Genomic DNA, 25,840 nt, shown 5'->3' on the forward strand with positions numbered 1-25,840 from the left:
AAAGAGACTCGCGGAAACAAGTTTAATAATACATCCTACATGTCAAATAAAATATTTGTAGTCCGAGAAAATTTGCAAAATATTTGCCTTATGGGAAAACTATAACTATTTTCAAGGTAATATTGGTATTTCGAAACGTTGCACTATGGGTAGACAGGTGACCATCGAAAACTACATCAACTCAAATTTAATTCAGTTCTGTTCAAAGCTTGTATAAACACTATAATAAAGGAAATTCATGGTTATCTCAGAAAAATATGTGACTTGAATGGGAGGTGGGACATTCCACGTGCGATATTTCAACTCTTCGTATCTCTATTGAATTTTGAATAAAACATATGCTCAAATATGTCATGTGAAAACTAAGAACACCTTTTTGTGATGTTATTATTGAAAATGCACATACATTATATTCGTATGAACTTTCATGAAAAATAACGGACCAAAGCCCAAAAATATCCACGAATTAGATCCGGGAAAAGAAGTCTCCCAAAGTCCCCACCCTCAATGGGGGATGCAAGTACAAGGTGTCTTCTAACTTATCGTCGTCCATATCTGCTCTATACTGAGTACACTTCAATTGAAGTTTCAATGGAAGTCACAATTAGTAGTGAGGCATTGGATAATTCAGCACACGTTTCGTTCGAGTTTTCCATATTGTACAAGTAAATTAACGAGGATTACAATCAGAGTTTATGCATTGGACAGATAGTTGATCTGACTACATTTTTGCCATCCGGACAGTTTGAACCATTTCTTTTTCACAGTAATGGATTGTCCAGGGCTTATTTATCCATATTTCCTGAACGAGAATTCCGAACGAAACAATACGCAAACTATAAGGATGACTGGAAAGAGACTGCATTATAATCAACTGAATGCACGCCTTTTATGCTATCGGCGTAGCCTAGACACTTCACACTATTTATTTTAGTTCAAATGAAAACTTTGAAATATCTACTTGTCTCTTTTATGAATCGCATTCTCCATCTTTTGCTCTATGTTCAAAGGGCTTTCGTGAGATTTTGTCTACTTTCCGAATCTGTAATAAGTTTTGATGTAGGCGTTCATTTGATAAAGTTATGACATATTTGTCGAATAAAGATTCGTCAAATCGTTGTAAACGTCACGAAAGAATGTGTCATGTGACCTTGTCTCACTTTACTATATTCAATTGCGCGTTAAATTACTGGACCAGCAAATTCTATTCTGCACAATATTTTTCGGGAATATATGACCAAAAAGTTAACTTTGATTTCCAAAGCAAATTGAACGTTCCAGGTTTCTGATAACTAATTAAGGTCTATCAATAATGTTGAAACACTAAATAATCACGACGCCGTCAAGTAAAGAAACGTGAAAACGAAAAGACTAAAACAAAAAAAGGATAGAAGCCCTAGAAATTTTGTTCATCTGCGTTCATTTAATATACTTTATTTGTTTCATCATTTGGATTCACTCTGATCAGTTTATTCATTTCGTGCATTTTAGTCATATCATTCATTTCACTTATTTTATTCACTGTTTTCATTCAATGCATTCTATTCATTTTCCCAGTTCATACATTTTGTTTAAAATGAAGAACATTTTATTAACCTGACTATTTTTTCAGTTTTGTTCATTTCATCCAAATAATTCTTTTGACGCAATTTATTTTTTTTATTAATGTATAACCTTACAACATCGATTAATTCATCATTTCAATCAATACATTTTCTTCTTTTTTATTCATTTTGTCAATTCACTTCATTTTGTTTATTTGGTTCGTTTGTTTCATTTATTCATTTAATTTATTTTTTATTCATTTTATTGTCTTTGTTCATTCCATTCATTTTATTAATTTGAACCCTTAAATTAAATTGATTCATTTGATTCATTTTGTTCATATCTTTAATTTTATTCATTTCAGGTTCAGTCATTCCATTTATTTATTTCATTCAATTTGTTAGTTTGAGTCAATTCATTCTATTAATTTTATACTTATTTCTAAATATAGTCTAAATTTTCATTAATTAAGCTAATATAATTTGATTCGTGTATTTTATAATTTTGATTTACTACTTCGCATGAGTTCTGTAAACTAATGAATGATCCAACAGTGATATGTGTAAGAAATGTCTCATCTCACTGCTAGGTGGATTAAATCGGTTTTATTTTGTTCAAACCAATTTATGTATCATTGATTCAATAAATTCCGTATTTTCACTTAAGCAGCTGTTTTCGCAATTATAAAACGAAGAAAATGGTGTATTATACATTTCTTTTATTTGCATTTTTACCTGCAAAAATTGCGATCAAACACGTGGGGTACATTTGTACCCCAGTGCAACGTTCTAGGATGGAAAACGCAAGTGCAACGTTCTAGGGCTAATAATTGAATTGATTTTTCCGTACCACACCGATAGGTTTGTAATAAAATTAATTTGGAGTAATCTTAAATTCCATTTTATTGTTCACATATTGTAGAGAGATTTCATCTTTGGACGCAGATTTATTGAGTGAATGGATCGCCGGATAAAAGAGGGGCAAAAATTTACTATTTTTGAGTTGTCCCCTAACGCAAAAATCATGTTTTTTCAATTTTTCCCAAAAACAAAGCACGCTATCTATGAAATCTTTTCAGAAGCTATTAGTACTCATCAATACCTTTTAAAAAATGTGCTATTTGTATATAACAAGCTTTGAAATCGTTCTTCCACAGGGGTGCATTGAAGTGTTGTCCCCTAACGCTTTCCGTTATAGTACGATCAATCCTTCTGCAGAGTTATTTTGAGAGCCTACAGAACAGGATATAGACATAAAAGATATAACCAAGTAGTAGAAAACCTTTACAACAAGCTATTCTGAAATTTCTGCATTTGATAAATCTCTTCTGCGGTAATTAAATACTAAATTAACATTGCGTTCAAGGCGCCTTTGAAGCTTACAAAAAAAATATTTAAGGGAACTGGAAACAAAAAAAACACATACCACTGCTTGGCTGCGGTATTGCTGAAATAGGAATCAGAATATACGTGCCATTTGAGCCAATATATTCTGATTCCTATTTCAGCAATACCGCAGCCAAGCAGTGGTATGTGTTTTTTTTTTGTTTTCAGTTCCCTTAAATATTTTTTTTGTAAGCTTCAAAGGCGCCTTGAACGCAATGTGAATTTAGTATTTAATTACCGCAGAAGAGATTTATCAAATGCAGTAATTTCAGAATAGCTTGTTGTAAAGGTTTTCTACTACTATATGTCGATACTCTGAATATGTGGGATATTTATATCTTTGACAAAGTTGTTTTTTTATAATTATTAAATTTATTTAGGCCCAAATGCGGTAGCTCAACGAGGCCGATTGTTCGTTTTTTACAATAAATAAAAAAACAACTATGTTAAGTTTTTTGTCTCGTTTAGACGCAGCTTTCTGCTGCGTGTTGAGATCCTTTTTCTAGGGGGCGAAATATTGCTAGTGTTGTCCACTGCCATTTGAGGTTCGATCCGTTTGTCTTCTTTTGCGTTGTCGTTCATGTCCATGTCCTCATCCGTACTACTTTCCTGCTGCTCGCGGTCAGATGTTCCAGTTTGTGTCTTACTCTTATCGGTCGTCATTGTATGTTCGTATTTTTCGGCATTCGTTTCGTTGTTGTTGTTGCTGGTTGTTGGTGCTTGATCCGAAGATGTTGGTTTTGCAGCTGTTAGTGGTTTAGCGTAAGATGGTTCTGGGCTGATTTCAGTTGGATTGGTTAAGTTTTCCTTAACAGTTTCTACGCAAGGTTTTCCGAGGTGCAGCTTCTTCGTGCAGAACTGGCACGTAGGAATTTGCCCTGGGTACGTGACTAGTGATGTTTGATGAATGAGAACATCGTCACTTCCTAACGCTGTGACGGTTATGTATGAGGGAATTGGCTTGGTCACACGCATTCTCACCACACGAACACCGTTAGGGATGCCCGGGAAAAAATTCTTCCAAGTCTCATGTGTAACGGAGTCTACTTCTCCGTATTTTTGCAAGCATTTTTTAATCGCGCCGTCAGGGGTACGCGTAGCCAAATCATGGACACGAACTTCTACAGCGCCGTTCTCGATGTATACGGGAATGCTATATTTAACATTGCCGCATTCGGCGGTGTGCTGCATGTTGTTTCGCGAGGCGAATGACTCAGCTTGGTTAATGTTGTTGAACGAAATCAGCACGCAATGTTTAATATGATGCATTTGTAGGGTTTTCACTTCAGCCAGATTGAGTTTCATTTGCACTTTTAATAACTGTTCCACTTCCCGAATGGCTGGTCTTACGGGGCATTTCGAAAAATCAACAGCAACACAGTTCGGCCGTATCTGGGTTGCTTTTTGCTGGGCACCGTCACTCATCACTAAATCGCACAGTAGGTATAGGCTATTGTTATATGGACTGCTTGTGTGATAGGCACCGATTGATTTTTAGGTAGAATTGACTGTTTCCCTTGCGCGGGACGATTTTTTGCTTCTGCTCAGGGCGAGATGTGAAGACAAACTGACAAAGTTGTTTGACATAGCACTTTCGAAAACTTTGCTGGAGACATTAAGTCTCGACTTCTAGGAGGATTAACCGCCAAAATTATTTTATCAGCAGATGAACAGTTTTACGTTTTGAAATTCTTCAATGTTACTTAACATCGAAATTTGGAAGTTTCGAATGAATGTGATCGTGACCGTTAAAAATTTATCGAGCATTAATTTTACTTTTCTTCATTAGTCAACCTTACAACTTGCAAACGAGTACTAGTACCTAGCACACAAAATTTTAGTACGCCATTCATTGCATCCTGCTTAGAGGCTATTCTTATAGTTGATAATACAATAGAAAACAAATGCTCATATAACCGATCCTGACCTGCTAGAGACAAAATTACACCAGCTTTCAACTAGTTTCTGAAATGTTATTCTCGTTGTTAGCCATATTGAATTTTTGTCTAGACTCTACACAATCTAAAAAAATAAATTTTCAGCAAATGCTGAAATGTATGCAAGTTTTCGGTAAGCAAGCTTATGTTTTATATGCAATCAACCTATTCAAATTTAGATTCCCATTCGAAAAATTGTCTCTAATCCATATTTTGAAGCATCTTTCCAAAAATGAGCTCATAATAATTCAGACAGTTATTTTATTTTACATTGGAGTAATTTGACAACTATGGGATTTCGGCTAAGAGATAAGTTTCACGATCCCCTTCCCACAATTTTCCAAAAGTTCTCATGACGCTTTAAACATGGTTCTCAATGTAGTGATCAGAAAATATTTTTCCAAAAATATTTTGTGGAATATTAAATTAAATTCGTCAGTATCAATTATTTTTTTCAATCTAATTAATTTTGGTTTGGGGGGAGGTTTAACCCCCACGCGACATACAAACGCACACGCGATCGAACACGTTAACGTACAAATGCTCGAGCTCTTCGCCATGGTACACGCGATCGCGAGTCCCTACGCCCGCACATACCTGAAACGTACAATTGCAGCGCCCATATTTTTGGGCCAGAATCAACCCTGGGAAAATTTCACCAAGTGATGTACCGTAGAAGCTAATTTCCTGGGTTACATCACCAGCTATAGCTTTAAGCTGTGCTGATATTTTGATGCACTCGCGCTTTCCAAGCCATATGCTTACGGAGGCGAGTAAACAATTTGTTTAATTAAACAAAACTTGTTGCTAGCCGCGATGGCGACGTTGTTGCAGAAAATAAAGACTTCCGAGTGTGAATCATAATGAACTACGGATTCATCCACCGGGGTCTTTACTCTCGCGAGTGAAGAAAAATGTTTTGTTTAGGTCTGAGACTCTCTCAGAGAAAAGTCTACACAGACGAAATGATAAAAGTCTTTTAGGTCAAATTGTAGGAAGTCAGCCGGTAGAAGGTAATGGTAATTACTGTTCGCACGAGCGACGTGCAGTGTTAGATAGTCTTGAGTGGTAGAGTATTTTATCTCTTACAGGGTATCAAAGATTAGTGATTAAAAGTAAGTGGAACATTCAACCGTATGTGTATCGTAAAACAAATAAGTCTAGTGAAATTTAGTGCTTCTTGCGGATCTATAATTGTGCGAAAGAAACAAAATAGTTTACGCTTGACCGAGTCCGGTACAGGCAAATGTGAAGCAAATTCCACTACCCTACTCCGGTCATACAAAACCAGTGGCCACCGTCGGCCACGTCTGTACACAATGAATATCACATTCAGAATCACGGCCCGCTACAATTGGCCAAAAGCAGTGTTTTAGTGGGCTACATTGCCTGTCTTGTTTGCAAATTGTAGTATTCTGGTTGCAGCTCAAAATCGAAAAATTGAACTTGCGCCTTTCCTTTTTTTCCCTATTTGCAGAGTGGGCAACTAATGCGCATCTTATGTACATGCTACAGAATCAACTTGCGCATCATCTACACCAGTTGCGCTTTAGTCCCGCAAGCTGAAAATAGGAGAAAAATCGAAAGGCGCAAGTTCACTAATTCGATTTTCAACTGCAACCAGAATATGTGATTCTGACGGGGAGCCCTTCCGAGAACCTAGCTCTACAGCTCCAGTAGGACAACTCTCGAAAAAAAAATATCTCCTGATGACATAGAAAAAAAATTGTTTATTTTTGTTTCTCTACGCTCGGTAACACAAGGAAAGAGTAAAATAATCATCACCATAATCACAATACCTTTTCCATGCTCGATTGGCTCCGGCATTTGACATGTTCGATTGGCTCCGCTCAGTGTCTCCGCATAACTATGTATCGTTCCGCCGAACGATCTTTCGCCGCAGAGGGGGGTGCTGGGTCTAGTTAGAAGCGTCCTGCGGTACAAGCCACTTCTAATTCTAGACTAAGTATAGTTTGTGGCACCTGCGTTACAAATACCACACGCTATAGCTTAATAAGCCGGGAATTCCTCGTCCAGTTAGTATCGTTCTGCGTAACAAACCAATACTAATTCTGGTCGTAAGACAATTTGCTTCCCCGCTTGCGTTACAAACAAGGAAGTAATTTGACTTTGGATTTAACAAGGTGGAAAAACCAACGAAGAACTCCAGGGTCTGGACACGAAGTAAAGGATTTTCGACTGAGTGAAGTGGTACTTTCGACTGCTCGATTTCAACTTGATTTTATTATACAATTTTTTGGTTTATATACCTACTTTCCTAAAGCTAGCTATTTACAAATAATCGATTTTTGAATCGATTTTATTTGGATTTGTTTTGGTACAGAATGTTAACAATGAATATTGTTGTCAACTCTGCACAAATGTTTTATTATCCAAGCCACCGCGCGAAGTCAAATATCGATATAATTATCGTCTTCGAATGCGCTGTGACCGGCAGTGGCACCGAAAATGCCGATGAAGCATATATGACCCTTGCGTGAGCGCGCATTGACTCATCGTTGGGCGCACTTGAATGTAATTTGATTTTCCTTCTGCCTCTTTAGGTCAGAACGAACTGTTCTATGTTGCGGTGGTTTGTTTTGATTCTGCCGAACGGTTTTTTTTGTGCTCGCTGCGAACAGCTGTTTGTGATTTTGCGTCGGCGACATATTGCCCCCCGTAAGTCTATCCCATAGACCTTACGAAAAACTAGCCGACGCGCCGATGGTCATCTTGCTTGTCGAGATTTTCGATGCCTATCTGATTATAAAGGTTCATATAATATTTACTTTTGTTACCTACTAATGATTTATGTTTTTGGAGCCTAGTTTAATATTTGATAAATGATAACGTTCCTATCTTTTAAGTTATTTTTAATATTTGTTTAAGTTATTAATGCACTTGCTTTAAATTTGTGTAACACTATTTGCAGCTGTTGTTCGTGGAATTATTCTCGGTGGTCGTCTTGGAAGTGGAGTTGGTCTGCTCGATGTTCTAATGGTGTAACGTCGACTGCCTTTCTTATAGTAAAGGGCGCTGATTATCGTGGCCACAACAAGTACTGATGATACCGCTGCTACTATGACCGGAACATGATGATTTATCGCCTTTGTTTCAGGATCGTTGTGATAGGATGAATGGGTTGCAGCTATCGGATCAAGTTCTGTTGTTTCCCAAGTGTCTTCTGACGCATTGAAATTGTCGTTTTTCCATTGAGGTATTTGATCGTGGCGTTTGAAGTATATTTTTTGTTGCTTTGAAGTTCCGCCAATGCTAGCGTACGTTACGCTGTGCTTGGTTCGTATTTCACAACCAGGATCTAATTTTACAACCGCTATGTTGTATGAGGTGAAATTCAATTCCTTATTGCAGAGTATCGTGATTGTATTTGGATCTTTTGCGTAGTATAGTAGTGTGTTTGGTTGTGATAATATGATTACTTCCGCGTAATCGGTGGGCAGGTTATCGAAAGTTGTAATATTGCAGTTTCTTACGGGACGCTTGTGAAATATTGCTGCTGGCACGCATGACATTTCCATCTGTATTGTTGGCTTGAAGCAGAGGAAGTGTGTTTCGTTTAGTTTCCTTGCCTCATTAGAGGGATAGAAATACTGGTTGTGCTGATTGATGGCGATTCTTGGTTGATCAACATGAATTTTTGTTCTGTTTTCAAAGTCTGGTATAGCTATAACCTTGAAATTTTCGAATGATTCTCTTAGTATCACAATAGATCTCATCGTGATGTGATACGAATCATCTTTTATTTTGAGTTTATAATGGGTTGCAAACTCATCCTCGGGTATGTAGTGATTTGCAGGAAGTCGCAGGTTCGCTTGTTGGATGAATTCATTTCTTTCTTCTATGGTGACGGGTATACGTTTCAATTTTCTGTGACGTGTGAGAATACTCTCGATCAGTTGTTTAGCCACCATTATTGTGTCCATCAGATGGTTGGCTAGAGTTTCTGCATAGTTCATCGCGAACTGTTTGTTCAAAAGTTTGATTCCATCTAATGCGTGGTGAATCCGTTGTTCAAATTGATTGTTTTGTTGCAGGGTTCTTTCCCTTAGCTGATTCATGCTATGTGTGACGTCATGAATTTTTTGTTCTTCGTTCATTCGGATAGCCTCGATTTGCTCTGTCAGATCATCGCCTCCGAATAGTATGTCTTTAAGGAATCCAAAAATTCCCTTTCCTCTTTTTACTCGAGCTGGTTCCAAAATTTCCTGCTTCGCGGCGTAACACTGTTGTTCAATCGAGGTAGCCAAGTCGATGAGTGTTGGATTTTTTATTTTCTGCTTTAGTCCATTTATAGCGTCTTCGATGTTTCTGTGTATCGTGTCAATGAGTTTTACATCGTCGGTGGGAGATATGTTTGTAGTAATTTGTGTGTCCCAAATTCCGGTTTGTATTAAATAGGTAGCTTCGTGATCGAATAAAAGTCCCGCATTTGGTACGGGTTTGATGGTCATACTAGACGTTGTATTTAAAGATAGTACTGCTGCTGTAGTGACGAGCATTTTTGCCCACATGTTTGGCCTAGCTCGAATAGTTTTCTTTTTCGGTTTGGTTGGATGAGCGGCTTTGTGCTTTTCTGCTAGTTGTTTTACTAGCTCTATGTCGATTTTTTGTCGCTTACCCCAATCTGTCATATTTGCCTTTGCATTTGAGCTACTATTTTGCGGGAAGACGTCTTTTCGTTTTGGTGATATTTCCTGTATGTGACCGGTGAATACCGTATCTGCCTTTACGTCTAATTTGGCCAATTTTACAGTTGGCCTAACTAATTTAGAGTTTTCAGTGCGAACGACCGCAGACCTTGTTTGGCCATCCTGCGCCTTCCTTACTTCGGTTATAATTCCTTTATGAAACTTCCCTTTCCGTTGTTCGTCTGGAAAAACAACGACATCATCAGGCTGGAGTGGTTCTGTGTTCTGTTTCCATTTTTCTCGTTTGTTCAGTTTAGGAAGGTATTCTGTACTCCACCGATCCCAAAATTTAGTAGTTGCCATTTGAGCCTTTTTCCAGTGTTCTCTTGTTGCCTCGGCTCGCGACGTGTCGTCGAGTGAAGGATACGTTCCTCCTGCGCATCCAATCAAAAAATGATTTGGTGTCAGGGGTTCATCATCGTTGGAGCTTAATGGTATATGTGTTAACGGGCGACTGTTCAGGAGATGCTCTATCTCGATTAGAGCATTCCTAAGTACGCTCTCCTTGGGTTTTGATACTGGCCATAACTTTTCATTTAGTAATTTTTTAACCTCTTGTATCATACGTTCCCATGCTCCTCCAAAGTGTGGAGCTGATGGTGGAATAAAATTCCATTTTATTCCTTCGATCGCTGTTCTGATTTCTAATTCCTTCATCTGATTACTTGCGCCAACCATATTGGTGCCGTTATCGCTGTACATTTCACAGACCTTGCCGCGCCTGTTTTGTAAGTTTTTTATGCAGATGAGAAGCGCGTCTGTACTTAAGTCGTCTGCTAGTTCCAGGTGTATAGCTCGAGTAGCCATACAGGTGAAGAGTGCACCCCAGCGTTTTTCACATCTTCTTCCTACAGTAACTTCCATTGGTCCAAAGAAGTCTATACCGGTGTGTGTAAATGGTTTTAAATTTGGAGTGGTGCGGCAGCTTGGCAATGTGCCCATTTTTGGAGGGTGAGGGCTTGCCTTCTTGTTTCTGCAGAGTTGACATCTTGCATTCACTCTTTTTACTGCCGCCCTAATCTTGATTATCCAGAAATGCTGTCGTATTTGAGCTATAACTGCTTCTGTTTCACGGTGTAGAAATTTCTCGTGGTATTGTTTTATGATCAAATTCGTTATATGTCCCTTGTTTGGTAATAGTACTGGAGTCATGTTTTGTATTCGTCCGCTGATTCGGATGAGACGGTTTTCATCTAATGCAAGCTCGTGATCTGCTACAGAGCTGTTCTGGTAAATACCTTCGCCGTTGATCAGAGCCACTAGCTCGGATGGAAAAGCTTCTTGCTGTGCTTGTTGTAACAAATAGGATTTCTGCTCGCTTATAATGATCAGAAGTAATTGTCTCATCATATCTGGAGTTTGATACTTTCGTCCTCAATTTTTCCATGTATTTGAGCCAGTAACAAACTGCCTTCTTTAGTCGTCCCCAATCCGAGCACCAAGTTGTGTGCATAATAATGTTCGCAGGTTGTATTTCTTGAACGCTGCAAACCCTTTTTTCTTCTGAAGTTTCAATGACTGCACCTTTCTCCTTTGGCCATGATTCCACTTTTGTATTTAGGTACGTCGCTCCTGTATACCATATAGATTCCGTAGGTTGGATGTTCCGTGTTGCTTCGTCTGCCGGATTCATTCCTGATGGTACCCACCTCCATTGGTAGATCGTTGTGTCGTCGAGTATTTCGCTTACTCGGTTGGCTACAAATGTTTTATACCTGCGATGGTCACTTCGTATCCAGGAGAGTACAGTGGTGCTATCTGTCCACATGGTTACGTTTGTAATATTCAATCGAAGTTCCTTTAAAACGGTTGTTTTCAATCGTGTGCCTAACACCGCGGCTTGAAGTTCTAGCCTTGGAATTGACATGGCTTTATTTGGTGCAACTCTCGTTTTTGCTGCTATTAGGCTTACGTCGTATCCATGTAAGGTTTCTGCTCGTATATATGCTGCCGCGGCGAACGCTGATTCTGATGCATCAACAAAGATATGCAATTCCAATGATTTTGCGTCCGGTATGTTGGGAGAGAAACACCTAGAAATTCTCAGATATGATATTGTGGATAGTCTATTTGTCCAAATCGTCCAATCTTCCATTAATTTCGTAGATATTTTCTCATCCCAGTCTATACCTTCTTTCCAGGCTTGTTGCATTAGTAATTTACCTCCAATCGTAATATGCGCTATTAATCCAAGAGGGTCGAAGATTCTGGCAATTGTTGAGAGGACTTCTCTTTTGGTCGGTATGGCGTTGGACTTGAAGTCTGCTATTCTATACCCAATTGTGTCTTGCGTCGTGTCCCAGTATACTCCGAGGACTTTCTCTGATGTTGCAGTTTTTTCAATAAATTCCTTTTGGGTGGATTGTCTCGCGACGTTGCGTTCAGGTAGAACGTCCAGCATTTCGGCATCGTTTGAAATGATGTTTCTTAGTGTGAAGTGTGCAGCTTCATGAATTTTTATAACTCCGAACGTGACTGCACTGGCTTCCTCCGCTGTCGAGAAACTGTCCAGATAATCGTCAACATAGTGTTGTTTTATAATGGCGTTGGCTGCCACCGGATCGCAATCTCGGTAGTTCTCTGCGTTTGCATTCTTTACTGCTTGGGCACATGCAGGTGAGCAGGTTGCTCCAAACGTCATTACCTGCATTACGTAGTGTCCCATGGTATTTGAAGCCTTACCGTCCCTCCATAAGAATCGTTGAGCCTCCTGGTCCTCTTTGCGTATTTTAATTTGTGAGAACATTTCTTGGATGTCTCCTGCTACTGCGTACTTTCCTTCTCGGAATCTCAGTAAAATTCCAAAGAGCGATGTCAAGTTATCGGGACCAGAGAGTAATTCAGTGTTGAGCGATAATCCTTGTACCTTGGCAGCTGCGTCAAATACAAGTCGCGGTTTTAAAGGTGTTTTATTAGGATTTACGACAGCGAAATGAGGCAAATAGTATGTTTTATCGGTTGTTAGTGTTATCTCGTTTGCTGTTAATTTTCGTGCGTATCCCTTTTCAACGTATTCCTTAATTTTGTCCGTGTACCATTGGGCAAACTCAGGGTTTTTCCTCATCTTAGTTTCAGTGTATTCTAACCTCTTTAATGCTCCCTTGAAGCTTTCTGATTTTGGCATTATGGGCCTGGCTTGTTTCCATAAAAGGCCAATTTCGTATTGACTCCCGTCATACTTCATTGTTTCTTTTATCAATTTTTCAGCTCGTCTATCCTCCTCGCTCTGTTGGTTAGTGGTGCTAACCTTAACGCCAAACTCTTCCGTTGAGAAGTATTTCCTCATTTCTTCTCGTAGTGAGTCTTGCTCCTCTACTACACAGGAATATATTTCTCCTTGATGTCGGGAGTTGGTCCTTCCGTAAATGACCCATCCTATTGGTGTTTTAGCGGCAACTGGACCGACTTTGCTTGCTCTCTGTTTTGTTGCTGTTAATAGTCGGGGATGATCAAGTCCAATAAGTAATGTCGGCTCAGCATTCTCGTATCCTTGAATAGGAAGGTTTTTAAGATGGTTGTAGTTGTCATGAAGATCCTTGTAGTCAAGTGTCTGTCGTGGCAAGGATAATTTTTTTACTGTACGTACACTTTCCATTTGGTATCGAATTTTGTTGTCGCCTGATATTTTGAAACATACGCTTTGGCTTTCGTTATCTTCGTGTACGGAGTCATTTGTCCATTTTATGCATAATGGTGATACTGGCCCTTGCAAACCTAAATCTTTGGCCAAGTCGTCGAGGATTAGACTGTTCGATGAGCCGTGATCCAAAAATGCGAAGGTTTCTAATTGTCTTCCTTGCGCATAAAGTGTAACCGGCAGTATTTGGTAGTAGACCTTATTTCTTTTGGTAGCGTGTATGTTAGTGCGCACATCTTCTTGTTCCTTCGAGGTGGACGATGTTGGAGCTTGCGCATCTATTTCTTTCACTTCCTTCTTATCTTGGTTCTTCTTGTTGTCTTTTGAATGTCCTGAAGGTTCCTTGATTTTTTGTTTTGTTTCCTCCTTTTGGGAGGCTCGTTTTTCATCATTTGTTTTTGGTCTGACGTGAAGAAATGTGTGATGATGTGCTGTACATCCTTCTGTTCTGCAGTTTGGCCTCATTTGACAGTTTCTAAAGGAGTGTCCTTGGCGTAAACAGTTAAAGCATATGCGTTTCTCTAGTGCCAGTTCTCGTCTTTTTTCCACACTCATCTTTTTAAAGACCGGGCATGCTACTATCCAGTGTTGTTGACTACAACAGGAACATTTGGCTTGGGATCTGGATGTTGTTTCAGCGTGCATATTGACTCTTGATTGGCGCTCATTTTTCGGGTTTTCCTTCTCAGATTGACACACCTTTTGTGCAATAAGAAGTGTTGCTCTTTGCTGTTGCGGTTTCAAAAACTCGTGTAATTCCTTTAGTGTGAGTTTTTGCCGTGGTCGTCCTTCTTGCGGAATCATTGCTTCTGCTTCCTTGTCCGCCCATTGTTCTCTTAAGTTCAGTGGTAAGCGGCAAACAAGTTCAGCCATCTGCAACGGATTAGTTAAATAATCCTCGCACTGTATCATGGACATGTTGGACACCAAATTTCCGAGAGTCACTACGAAGTCCACCATGCTTTGAGGGTATTCCATGCGTGGGTTCCGTAACTTTGCCAAATCCTTCCATAGTTCGTTGTATATAGCCAACGGTTGTCCGTAAATACTATCCAGAGTTTCTACTACATGTTTCTCGTTTCCTGGATCCATCAGCAAGGCACTTACGTGTACCTTTGCTGCCTTGCCTAGACTTGCCATAAGTCTGTTTATATTGTCGGTATCGCTGAATTGACCTTCTCGTTTGCTTTGTTCGTAAAGCCGTTTGAAATTTGGCCAATCCTTGTAATTTCCGTTGAAAACTGGGAGGGGTGTTGCTGTTTGCCTCCTCAGTAAGTTTGTAATTTCATCCGGCAATTTGATTGTCGGAGCCATTTGTTGTCCCGCTTCGGGGTCCATTTTTACTTGGTGCATTTTGGTTGCCATCTCAATCATGGCTTCTTGAAATGCCTCATCACGCAATTTTTGGCTTTCCATTTGTGCCTCAAATTGGCGTCTTAGCAGCTCTACAGTGTCTGCTGGTCCGCGTTCCTTGGACACACTCCTGGTAGTCTTCTTCTTTTGATCCTCCAGCTCCTTTCTTAGTTGCTGGAGCTCCATTATTTCCTCTTTGCACTTTGGGCAGTGCCAGAGGTCCTTAGTGGAGGGTCTTTTCTCAAGTTTGGTGCAGGTCATGTGGAACCAGTTCCAACACTTTGAGCACTCGACCATCCATTCGTCCGCGCTGTCCTTATCCTTGCACAGGCGGCAATTCCCATTCGGGTTGTGCGCGTATCCTCCAGATGCCATCCTTTAGATCCGCTTTCTCTTTCGGCTTGTTTTAGGTTCACTAGTGATATATCGCACGGTGTGATATATATTGTGATATCTTATTCAAGCACTGTTTGTTTTCACCGAATCCGCTATTGGCTGCGGATACGCCTTATTAGCGATTTTGTAAGTGACGCGTATTGCAATGCGTATTACTGTCCGTTATAAGCTACGGACACGCTGTGTTTCTAGCGTTTTTCCACCACAGTTTGTAGGTGTTCGCTTTAATGTTTATGCCTTTTTCCACTACCGTAGCTTGGTCAGTGTAGGACTTAGTAGTTTTTCTTTACTTCGTGCCTTCTGTGGCGAGAATTGTGAGGATAAATCCTCTCTGGAGCCACCATATATCGTTCCGCCGAACGATCTTTCGCCGCAGAGGGGGGTGCTGGGTCTAGTTAGAAGCGTCCTGCGGTACAAGCCACTTCTAATTCTAGACTAAGTATAGTTTGTGGCACCTGCGTTACAAATACCACACGCTATAGCTTAATAAGCCGGGAATTCCTCGTCCAGTTAGTATCGTTCTGCGTAACAAACCAATACTAATTCTGGTCGTAAGACAATTTGCTTCCCCGCTTGCGTTACAAACAAGGAAGTAATTTGACTTTGGATTTAACAAGGTGGAAAAACCAACGAAGAACTCCAGGGTCTGGACACGAAGTAAAGGATTTTCGACTGAGTGAAGTGGTACTTTCGACTGCTCGATTTCAACTTGATTTTATTATACAATTTTTTGGTTTATATACCTACTTTCCTAAAGCTAGCTATTTACAAATAATCGATTTTTGAATCGATTTTATTTGGATTTGTTTTGGTACAGAATGTTAACAATGAATATTGTTGTCAACTCTGCACAAATGTTTTATTATCCAAGCCACCGCGCGAAGTCAAATATCGATATAATTATCGTCTTCGAATGCGCTGTGACCGGCAGTGGCACCGAAAATGCCGATGAAGCATATATGACCCTTGCGTGAGCGCGCATTGACTCATCGTTGGGCGCACTTGAATGTAATTTGATTTTCCTTCTGCCTCTTTAGGTCAGAACGAACTGTTCTATGTTGCGGTGGTTTGTTTTGATTCTGCCGAACGGTTTTTTTTGTGCTCGCTGCGAACAGCTGTTTGTGATTTTGCGTCGGCGACACTATGAATACAGTAACTATAGGAGAAATTTGGTTCATTTCGGTTAAGTATGAAAAAACTTACCCAAGTTTGAAAGTGTCTCAATATTTATCGATCCACCCTGAAATATCGGAAAAGGCGTTGTATTGGCCTTGTAATTGGCCAAAGTTCGCTTGGAATCAATGTTCTGGTGGTTCGAAGGGCAATGTGCTCGTTTCATGAGCCAGTTTGAGCCAGGAAGGATTCTTAGTGATCAGTAGGGCCGTCGATCTAGCCCTTTAGTCTTTGGTCTAGCACATTAGTGCTTGTCTAAACATAGATACTAGATTAAGTAAGACGAGAAACTTCTTATCTTTGCTCTATTGAGCGAAAATCTTCGACCACTGTATCCAGCGAGCTAACACAACATTTCCAGTCGAAAGCAAAAACACACCTGTTTCTAATGTTCTGATGGAACTCGGGTTCTAAAGCATTAAATCCGACTGTTACAATGGCAGACTTATTGGTGAATGCAGCAATCTTTTAAAACCTCGTAGTTAACATCACATTTCAAACAACTTTTTGATGTTTGAACTCATCAAGTTCGTATCGTACTTATTTTTATGCAATTGCACCCACAACTACCATGTACTTTGCCTTGACAGAGTTCATTGTCATTCATATTCCTCTTGGAAGGTAAAAAGACCTGCCGGCATAAAATATAGCTTTTTGTAATTACTGATGACGCAAAGTTTCATTCGTTCGATAAAAATGATTCAGATGTATCCAGTCGAAATTCGCCCTAAAAATTCCAAGATGTGTGTTTTATACGCACCAACTCTATTCTGTAGTCATCGAGCTAGAGGATGTACTCTATTGTGAAACGATTCAAATGTTTGCTAAACACTGGTATTACCAGCATCCAAAGGATGACTTTGCTGTTAGAACGCACGTTTCGTCGATGAGAGCAGTACAGATGAACACATGTTTCCATTTTAATATTTTTTGCTGCACTTTATTTTCCACCATTTGTGGAGAACATCATTCTATCTTTTCTGGAAATGGGCAGAATTTAATGGTTTGCCGCATAATGAAAATGACACGGAATAATTCTTTGTTTGGTGGGGTGTGGAGAACAACAACTCGTACTCGTTCGCAACGGGTACTGCCTCTAACGACAGGTAGGTAGGCGTATAAAATACGAAGGATATCATTTACATAAAACCGCCGCTAAACCATTCTCAAGTTAGATCTGCAAATGCTCTGGAATTAATTATCTCTCAAAATTTTGCTATGAATTATTCAGGTTGCTTCTAATTTCCGCAACAAGTTCCGCATTTGTTGGTTTACACAAGTGTTGTAGTGTATTTCGTGCACCTCAATCTTTATTGTTGTTCTAAAAATTTGTTATATAAATGAAACACGATGTTACGGTTTAGTCCTTAATTTTTTCAATGGCTTTAGCAACTATAGTTAATGTACCACTATTTCTCATTTGGCTGGCACTTGCTTAACATAAATGATTTCACTAAACAGATAGTGGAAATTTTGATAAAACATGACTGCTAAATAAAGTGCTAAATCATTTTTTTAACTGTCACCGCCTAGCTCCCGTTTCTGTCTCAATGGTTCAATGTTATACTCGCATTCGTTCGTATATCAACATCCATATTGTATACCTAAATACAGCCACGTTATGCACAAGGAACAGAGGCGGACCTAGAAAAAAAATTCGTAGGGTACCTGAAACTTCGATTTTGAAACAAATATTCCACAATACGTAATAAGCAATAACCTCATTTAATAAAAAAAACGGCGCAAAATTTGGCTTGAATTGATTTTGAGTTTAAAACTAATTTAAAATTGAAACTAATTTAAAATTTCATAACGGATTGAAAATTAGGAAGGGGTTGATTTATGACCTCCCCCTGATAAGTGTTGTACAATGGGAGTAGGGTGTTGAGCCTATTTTCGGTAAGGGTAGCGTCAGCCACCTCTGTTCGTCACATTGGCTCTTGAAAAGGTAACCAAATATAGTTTTTGTTTCGCACTTGATGGATTTTAAGTCTCGCTAAAACTTCGTTGAACGACGTCCAACAAAGGACCTTAGTTACACGAAGTAATAAAAAAATTACTGCGAATCCAGTGACAGAGAACGCTAAGTACATACGTCTATTCAATATGTTGATCATTTTAATATTATCCTCGCTTTTCTAAAGGAGATGCACGATTATTTTTCGTCGCAGCAAGATTCGTAGCACTATTCGGCGCACGATTCGTCGCAATGTATTTCTAATGGGATGAAAGACACTGAAAAAAGTGGTGCAATTTTGTGAAAAAACCTTATTGAAAAAAAACATACGAAAACCGCAAACTTTAGAACGACAGTTTTCAGTCTTAGGTAATGCATATTTGTCGACTTTTTCCAGCATTTATTTCCATATGCGCCAATTCAACTCGTCGCCTTAAAATGATTGAATGGCGGGTTTCCAATGAAACGTACAATAAATTTTAAAACTTCCGAAAACATTAGGGACCATTCATAAATTACGTAACGCTTTTAGGGGGTACAACAAGTTGTTACATAGGGGGAGGGGGAGTTAGCTAGATCGTAACGTAACATGTTTTCACCGAAGAAAAAAAATTTCTGGGAATTTGTTACGTAATCGTGAAGGGGGGGATGGAGAAATTTGTGACAATTTGTTACATCGGGGGGAGGGGGGTCAATTTTGGGCAATTTTTGCGTTACGTAATTTATGAATGGTCCCATTAGAAGAGAGTACTTTCTGGCGCCCTTGGCGAAGTCTCAGTTTTGCGCCTCTTTGTTTTTTTAGTTCGACTTTCGAATAATGATTTCGTGTTTACATTCCAAGGCGACAGCCACAAAGGCATTTGCAGTATTGTCAAGGAATATGCCGCGGTGAACATGAATCCGCCCGAAAAAAGACTACAGATTAAAAGGTTTAAAGAATTTCACATATACATATGAATACAACGTACGTTGCATAACATTCCACTGACACAAACTCGAGGAGCATGTGTTTCAGTTCGATAACACCAAGTTTTTTCTTGAATTTGGTGTGTCAAAGAAATGTAACAATGCAGTCGGATGTTTCCTCATTTGTAGAGAATCACATAACAAGTTTTGCTGACATGATGAAACAATTTTGATTAAAAACCGTTGGGAATGTCTTCCCTTGCGAACCCCCAGACTTACCACATGTTTGCATTGCTATCCTTTGGCTTGTCTTTCAATTTAATACATCTCCCGTAATTTTTGTCTCTGCCTTCGTTTTTTTTACTTCAAAACAAAATAAACTCTCCTGAAAAGACCCATATTCCGACTTTCCTCTTAAAGACAATGATTGAACTCGATTGAACCATATTTGAGCTCCTTTCGGACCAAAGATAATCCGCTAAGTATTGTAATGATTTTGAAAGATTTATAACTAACGCAGACATATTCAAAGTAACAAATATCCCGAAAGATCGTCTAGATAAGTTCAGAATTGTGATATTCTGTCTGAAGTAAGCAAATGACGTTAGTGGCGACAAGGCTTTTACGAAGAACTACCGCGTCTAAATATCCGCTTACAAAGTTAAAATCGTCGGTGGGGTCACCGATTCGAAATTGTGCGTGGATCTACCGAAGCACGGGGTTGGCTGTTTCAAGGTCCCTTTGCTCTACTGCGCGAAGGTTTTTTAATGGAAATCGCACTGGATGGGACAAAAGTGTGTGTCCCTTCAAACTCGTATCGGGTGAACTTTGGCGTTTAATTACGTCTCAATCGACAAGAATCATCTGCCTGTTCAATTGATGTACCGATAATCGTGAGGATGACTTTTGCATTGAGAATGCTGAAAAATAGGTATGCCTGTTATGAGAGAGTCCATATGATCTCGGGACCTAGGAATCTAAAATGTTTACTTTAAAGGCGTTCTAAGCACTATTGCAGAAAAACTAAAAAGAGCTTCGCCACTCACCACGACCATGACAGTCAGTTGAAACAGCAGTTGCGGTTAGAACTTGATTCAGTTTCTCCTCGAGCAAAATCTGCATTAGTTTTACAACCCTTTGGAATTTACATTCTCTTTTTTTTAATGTTCAGTGCACTTGGAAATGGCACATTATCCTGACTTATTTCATAATTTATGCTCACAAAAATTAAAAAGCCGGTCATGATTTCAGCGCCCCTCTGAGGCTGGCGCCCTTGCGGGGCTAACCTGGCCAACCGCATGTTACGGCTCTGAGTATAGCCCATCCTGATCCCCACCCCTTGCGCATGGGATGTATTCGCTACTTATGCTACTGAATTTGACTGAAGTGACTGTTGATAACAAAGAGATTTCGAAATGGCCGACTTAGGGTTATAATAGGTATTCGTTCAAATGTTTACCAAAGTAGAAACAATTTAATCATAGACAAACAAACGTAACAGAAAATTCTAAATAAAAAAGTCGCCCAGTGTATATTAGTGACATCTGTTGAACACATTGCACAAAATGTGATTCTGGCAACCATGGCAAATAAACATTATCGAATTAATAGCCCACTCTTGGTAAGATGGATCATTTTTCAATATCTCAATCGACCGTTTTTTTCTGTAGGCGATGAAAGTTTATCTCGTGTTACGTGCTTATTTCTGTGACAATACCTTACGAACAGTATAAAGAAAACATTTGGATATGGCAATGAAATAGAACAAAACGAACTTGGATAACAATGATTTATTTTATTCCCTTAAACGATTAATTGACCGACTAATTTTGACGCACTTTTTCTTGTGTGGCAATTTGATTCCGTACATTCTTTACGATGGTACTTGAGCCCATATAAGCAAGAACTGAAAACTGTTCGAAGGGGAAGTAAATGAATCAGGAATTGAATTTATCAAATTGGACCTTTCACTATTGCTATGTCTAGGGACTAAAGAAGAGTATTTTAACATCGATTAAAAAGAAAGAAAAAAAGTAAGGGGTTACATACCTCTTGATTTTTAAAAAAATCGATTTTTTTATTACTTTATCTGAAATCCGATGATCTGATGATCTGAGAAATAGATCGAAAGTTACAGCACTTCCAAGCGCGCTTCGTCTACCAAGAGCAGTGGTCACTTGAAATTTTAAACTCAATTATCTCAAAATGTCGTTTTTCCAAAAATGGTTTTTCCGTGATCACGATTGCCGAAAAACCACGCAACCGATTTTCTTCAATTTGTTTTTCTCAATTGATCGTAATTAATTTATTTCGTATTTTAACGATTCCTTATTTATGCATAAATTTTTGTTTTGTAGATGAGGATTTTTTAATACATATTTTGGAGCTTAAAACATCGATTTTTTAGAAAAAAAAACCTATTTTAATCCACCTAGCGGTGCAATTGTGCCTTTCTCAATCATGAATCACGAGAATGTGTGCGTTGTTTATATTCATTAAAAGCTTTTAAATGCATATATTACATTTTATTATTATACATCACATGACAACTATATACAGGAAAATAAATCATTATTCGAGTTCTAAAATTTTGAAAAAGAAAAAACAGCCACGGTAATATTGAACTGAAATACCTTTCTATTGAGAAAGGCAAAAAGGTGCGAAATCGTCAAAGTCCCAAAAAGTCGATTTTTATAAAAAAAATTTTTTCGAGATAACATAAAATCTCGACGTTTCATGCATTTTAAAGATGTTTGGCATCAAAAATACGAATTCGATTTCTGAAATTTCATGAGGTCCCCCCTTTGAAAAAAAAATTTGAGTTCCGGCTTATATGGGAATTTCATATGTGACCGGACGGTTTAGTCTATATGTCCGGAACCATATAAGCGATCCGTATGAAATTTTATAGACATCTATGGGGATATTATAGCTATCATTTGGGACTAAGTTTGTGAAAATCGGCCCAACCATTTCAGGGAAACTGATGTGAGTTCGTAAATTTTGAAAGATGGCCGGTTTTCCCGGGCACTTCCGGACCCGTCTATGGTGGTCAATGTAGTCAACGAAAGTTTGGTTGGCCGTTGGTGACCTAGAACAGCAAATTTAAGTTGTTTGAGAGACATTTTAGCGAAATTTTTACCTTTTTTGCTTTCATCGGAGTATCGGTTTGAATCACAATTTGCTATGTGATCGCACGCCACAACCTGTAATTCCGGAACCGGAAGTCGGATCGGGATGAAATTAAATAGCCATTTACGGGGACGCAATACCTTTCATTTAGTCGAATCGGTCTAGCCATCTCCGAGAAACCGATGTGACTGTTATTCTGAATTTAGATATTTCCGCCGGGGCTTCCGGAACCGATGATGGTGGCCAATGTGGCCAAATAGACTTTGAATGGATGTTAGTGACCTAATACTACAAATCGAAGCAGTTGTGGTCATATTTTGGAAAAAATTTCACCTTTATACATTCATTGCAGAATTTATTAAAATCGACATTTTCTGCGTGTTCGTACTCATCACCCTGTAATTCCGGAACCGGAAGTCGGATCCATTAGAAATTCAATAGCAGCCTATGGGAACGTTGCACCTTTCATTTGAGACTAAGTTTGTCAAAATCGGTTCAGCCATCTCTGAGAAAAATGAGTGACATTTTTGGTCACATACACACACACATACACACACACATACATACATACACACACACAGACATTTGCCGAACTCGACGAACTGAATCGAATGGTATATGTCACTCGGCCCTCCGTTAAAAAGTCGGTTTTCAGAGCAATTGCAATACCTTTCTATTGAGAAAGGCAAAAACGTTCTGGAATGCAGGAAAAAATATTATTTATTCAACTAATCGTTAAGGTATGAGGAATACTCATATACTAATGGTTTTGGAAAAATCAGAAAGGAACAATTGCACCACTAGTTGGATTAAAACAGGTTTCTATTTAAATTTCTGCAAAATAATGGGTACTGATATAATAAAAAGTTCCAATCGCTTTGCTTGTTTGCGAAAGCTAACGAAAGGAATCGATCAGAGTAAGTAAAAAGTAGGTCCCAAAGAATACCTTTTCAAATTATAAAATGCAATAACAAGCAACAACTGACTCTTTCGACAATCCAATAAAATCAGAACTCCGTAATGGGAGGAGAATAACGACTGCGTGTCGGTTTGAGGGTCGAAATAAAGCAACAATTCAGAGCTGCCGACCCCTCCAACGAAAACGTTGTAAACTAGTGAATCGCGGGATTGATGGGCAGCAGCTCGTTTTGAACTAATAAATGTGTGAGCCAGCTTTAATTTGGGAGCATCCAGAACTGAAAAAAATGAGAACACATGTGTCCCTTTTTACGATCCAATTTCAAGTATCTTTGTCTCTCTGTACACTTGAAACAGTATGCTACTGCAGATGATGTTGGGCTCAAAATGTAGCAACTAGCGTGGCGTACAGTGACGTATTTACTAGCAACTCTCGAAACGGGCCAAAACCAAAATCGAACCAATTGTGTGGATACAGTCCGCACGGCTGCGGCATCAATTGAGGACCGGAGTAGATCTGTAACCAAGGGGCAGACTGAGTGTGTTTGATTGTCCAAATCAACTTTGATAGTGATTGGGAATTGGTCCCAGGATAGTGCAGTGTTTTATGGACTGAAACCATGTTTTCGGTGAATGAAGGGATTGCTGAAATAGTCTGAACCTAATGGTGTATAATAAAGTGAAGCAAGCAATAACTCAATATGATACGTTTGTGATGGAAATAGAATAATCAATTTTGTGCATCCAATCAACGTAGATTGAATAACCTGATAAGAAATGTGCGAAGGTTGCAAATATGTTGTTAAGTGAAAAAGTTTACTTGAGGTGCGACTACCGGAAAAAAATATCGTCTGCTGTAGGAAGGCCATCCAGATAATTCTTTAAACGAGTAGAACAAAGTTGAACAAATTTTCACAATGGCGTGGAATACTACCGAATTTGAGTCTTTGGAGGCTCCAAGATCGTTTAATCGAGAACATGTGGGATTGAAAAAACGCGGTGCATCGGTTTTTCTACTACTTTGTTCAATCATCAACATTTGCCCCAGCATAAGCTTAGAGATCAACGATACACTTATTACACGAAAGCATAAACAATTCACGATGGATGAGTTGCTCAGCACGAAGTTCCCGAACAAGATATCAAACGACATTGATATGGATCCTTGCAAATCAAGTAAGTAATAACTGATAGGATGTTTCACGAGCCTACCTAAATTTATGAACAAGGGATATTCGAAAAATTAGAGTGGTCAAAACAGTTTTTTATGCGATATTGTCCCAAACGGATCTTGAAAATAGGGTAATGAGTCTATTTTTACCATATTAGGGAAAGTATTATAAGAATAAAGGTTTGGAAATGGTGGAAGAGGGAAACTGTAGGTAAGCCCGACTACTTTTCCATGAACACTTAGTACGATTATTTTGAGCATTCCGAGACACATCGATGTCATATCGTCACTGTTGTGCTATCTTATGACAAGCGCCATTTAGCTCATTTGGAGAAAAACGATTTTGAAAGCTTAAATATCTTGAAACTTATAAATGGTTGAAACACCTCAGATAAGGATAATCGATGCTTTTATTTTTTCTGTATTAATCTCTCTAATACTAAATTTATAACTATATATGTATACACCCAAAACTCGGCCGTAATACCTTTACGGTAATAAGAAAAAAATGCTCTAATAGCAAGACGTTTCATGCTAAAACGGTCCCAACAAAAAATTCCCCAAATGGCAATACCAACACATTCAAATCTCTTCTGCATCGCACTCATGTTTCATCAATTCTTATTCAATAAATATTAACGCGTCGAATTGTCTGGAAGTGTGTAGCACTTCGCTTGTCATTGTATTGCGCATCGAGCAAAGCGAACATAATGATGATAGAGACGAGTTTCGATTTTTTCTACGCGACGCATTCCGTATTTGAAGATCGGCTCACACTCGGCTAGCTTCAAAGCACAGTCAGAAAAAAAACGACTAGAAATAGTGGTGGGGTACTTCGGCCGGTGTTAAATTGAAATTTCTTTTCTATCACGGACGTTAACAGCAAGGTGGCGACTGCACAAAACACGAATAGTCCTTCCCGTCATGTATGGGAAGCAAGACCTATGGTTTGGATCCACGTATCCGAACCGAGGGTCCAGATCCAGACACTTGGCTGGATCTAAGCACCAGGTCTGGGTCTGGTTCAGGTCCGGACTTGGTAAGGGAAAAAGGGGATGGGCTAGATCCGGGTACTGGTCCGGATCCGGGAACTGGTCCAGATCCGGGCACTGGTTCGGATCTGGGCACTGGTCTGGATCTGGGAGGTCCGGATTTGGGGACTGGTCCGGATCTGGCAGCTAGGCCGGATCCGGAAACCGCCCAAACTTTTTATTCCACTATCCAACCTACCCAGTAAAAAATCCGTAATTCTGGCTGGTTTCTGCCAATATTGGGGCAGATTCCAGCCTGAATTTGGTCTGAGATCCGCCAGGATTCCGGTTGGTTTAGCTCGGTACTAACACTATCATAGCAATCGACCGAATTATTCTACATCCGAACAGAGCCGAGGTTGACACATACTGAAAAAGTGTTTGATTGTGTGATGCGCATACATGAACAGCAACCGAAATTCGTCATTCCACCGTTTACTACCTTTGCGGGAATATGAGTTTAATACCGCAATGCGCATTTGCCTGGTCTGTTACCGAAGAGACAATAGAATCTTACTCAAAAGTAATAGAAACATGCCCGTCGGATTTTGGGTGTAGCTACGATCACTACGGCAAAGTCTTTTCACCGG

The 25,840-nt window shown here is 39.2% G+C and overlaps 2 protein-coding genes across 6 annotated transcripts in view; one reads left to right on the forward strand and one right to left on the reverse strand.

Annotated features, from left to right (window-relative positions):
* Positions 1 to 25,840, reverse strand: part of LOC131677810 (uncharacterized) — a 190,274-nt gene that overhangs the window by 27,103 nt on the left and 137,331 nt on the right. The gene's annotated exons all lie outside the window — the stretch shown is intronic.
* The window catches only part of LOC131677807 (protein tolkin-like), a 137,315-nt gene that overhangs the window by 6,813 nt on the left and 104,662 nt on the right, over positions 1 to 25,840 (forward strand). For all 5 annotated transcript variants that reach the window (XM_058957860.1, XM_058957862.1, XM_058957861.1 and 2 more), the window contains one exon: positions 23,406 to 24,224. In XM_058957860.1, the coding sequence (XP_058813843.1) occupies positions 23,966 to 24,224 (259 nt within the window). In that variant the 5' untranslated portion in view covers positions 23,406 to 23,965. The remainder of the gene's footprint in view (positions 1 to 23,405; positions 24,225 to 25,840) is intronic.

The sequence above is a fragment of the Topomyia yanbarensis genome, chromosome 1 (genome assembly GCF_030247195.1).
Source record: "Topomyia yanbarensis strain Yona2022 chromosome 1, ASM3024719v1, whole genome shotgun sequence".
NCBI lineage: Eukaryota > Metazoa > Arthropoda > Insecta > Diptera > Culicidae > Topomyia > Topomyia yanbarensis.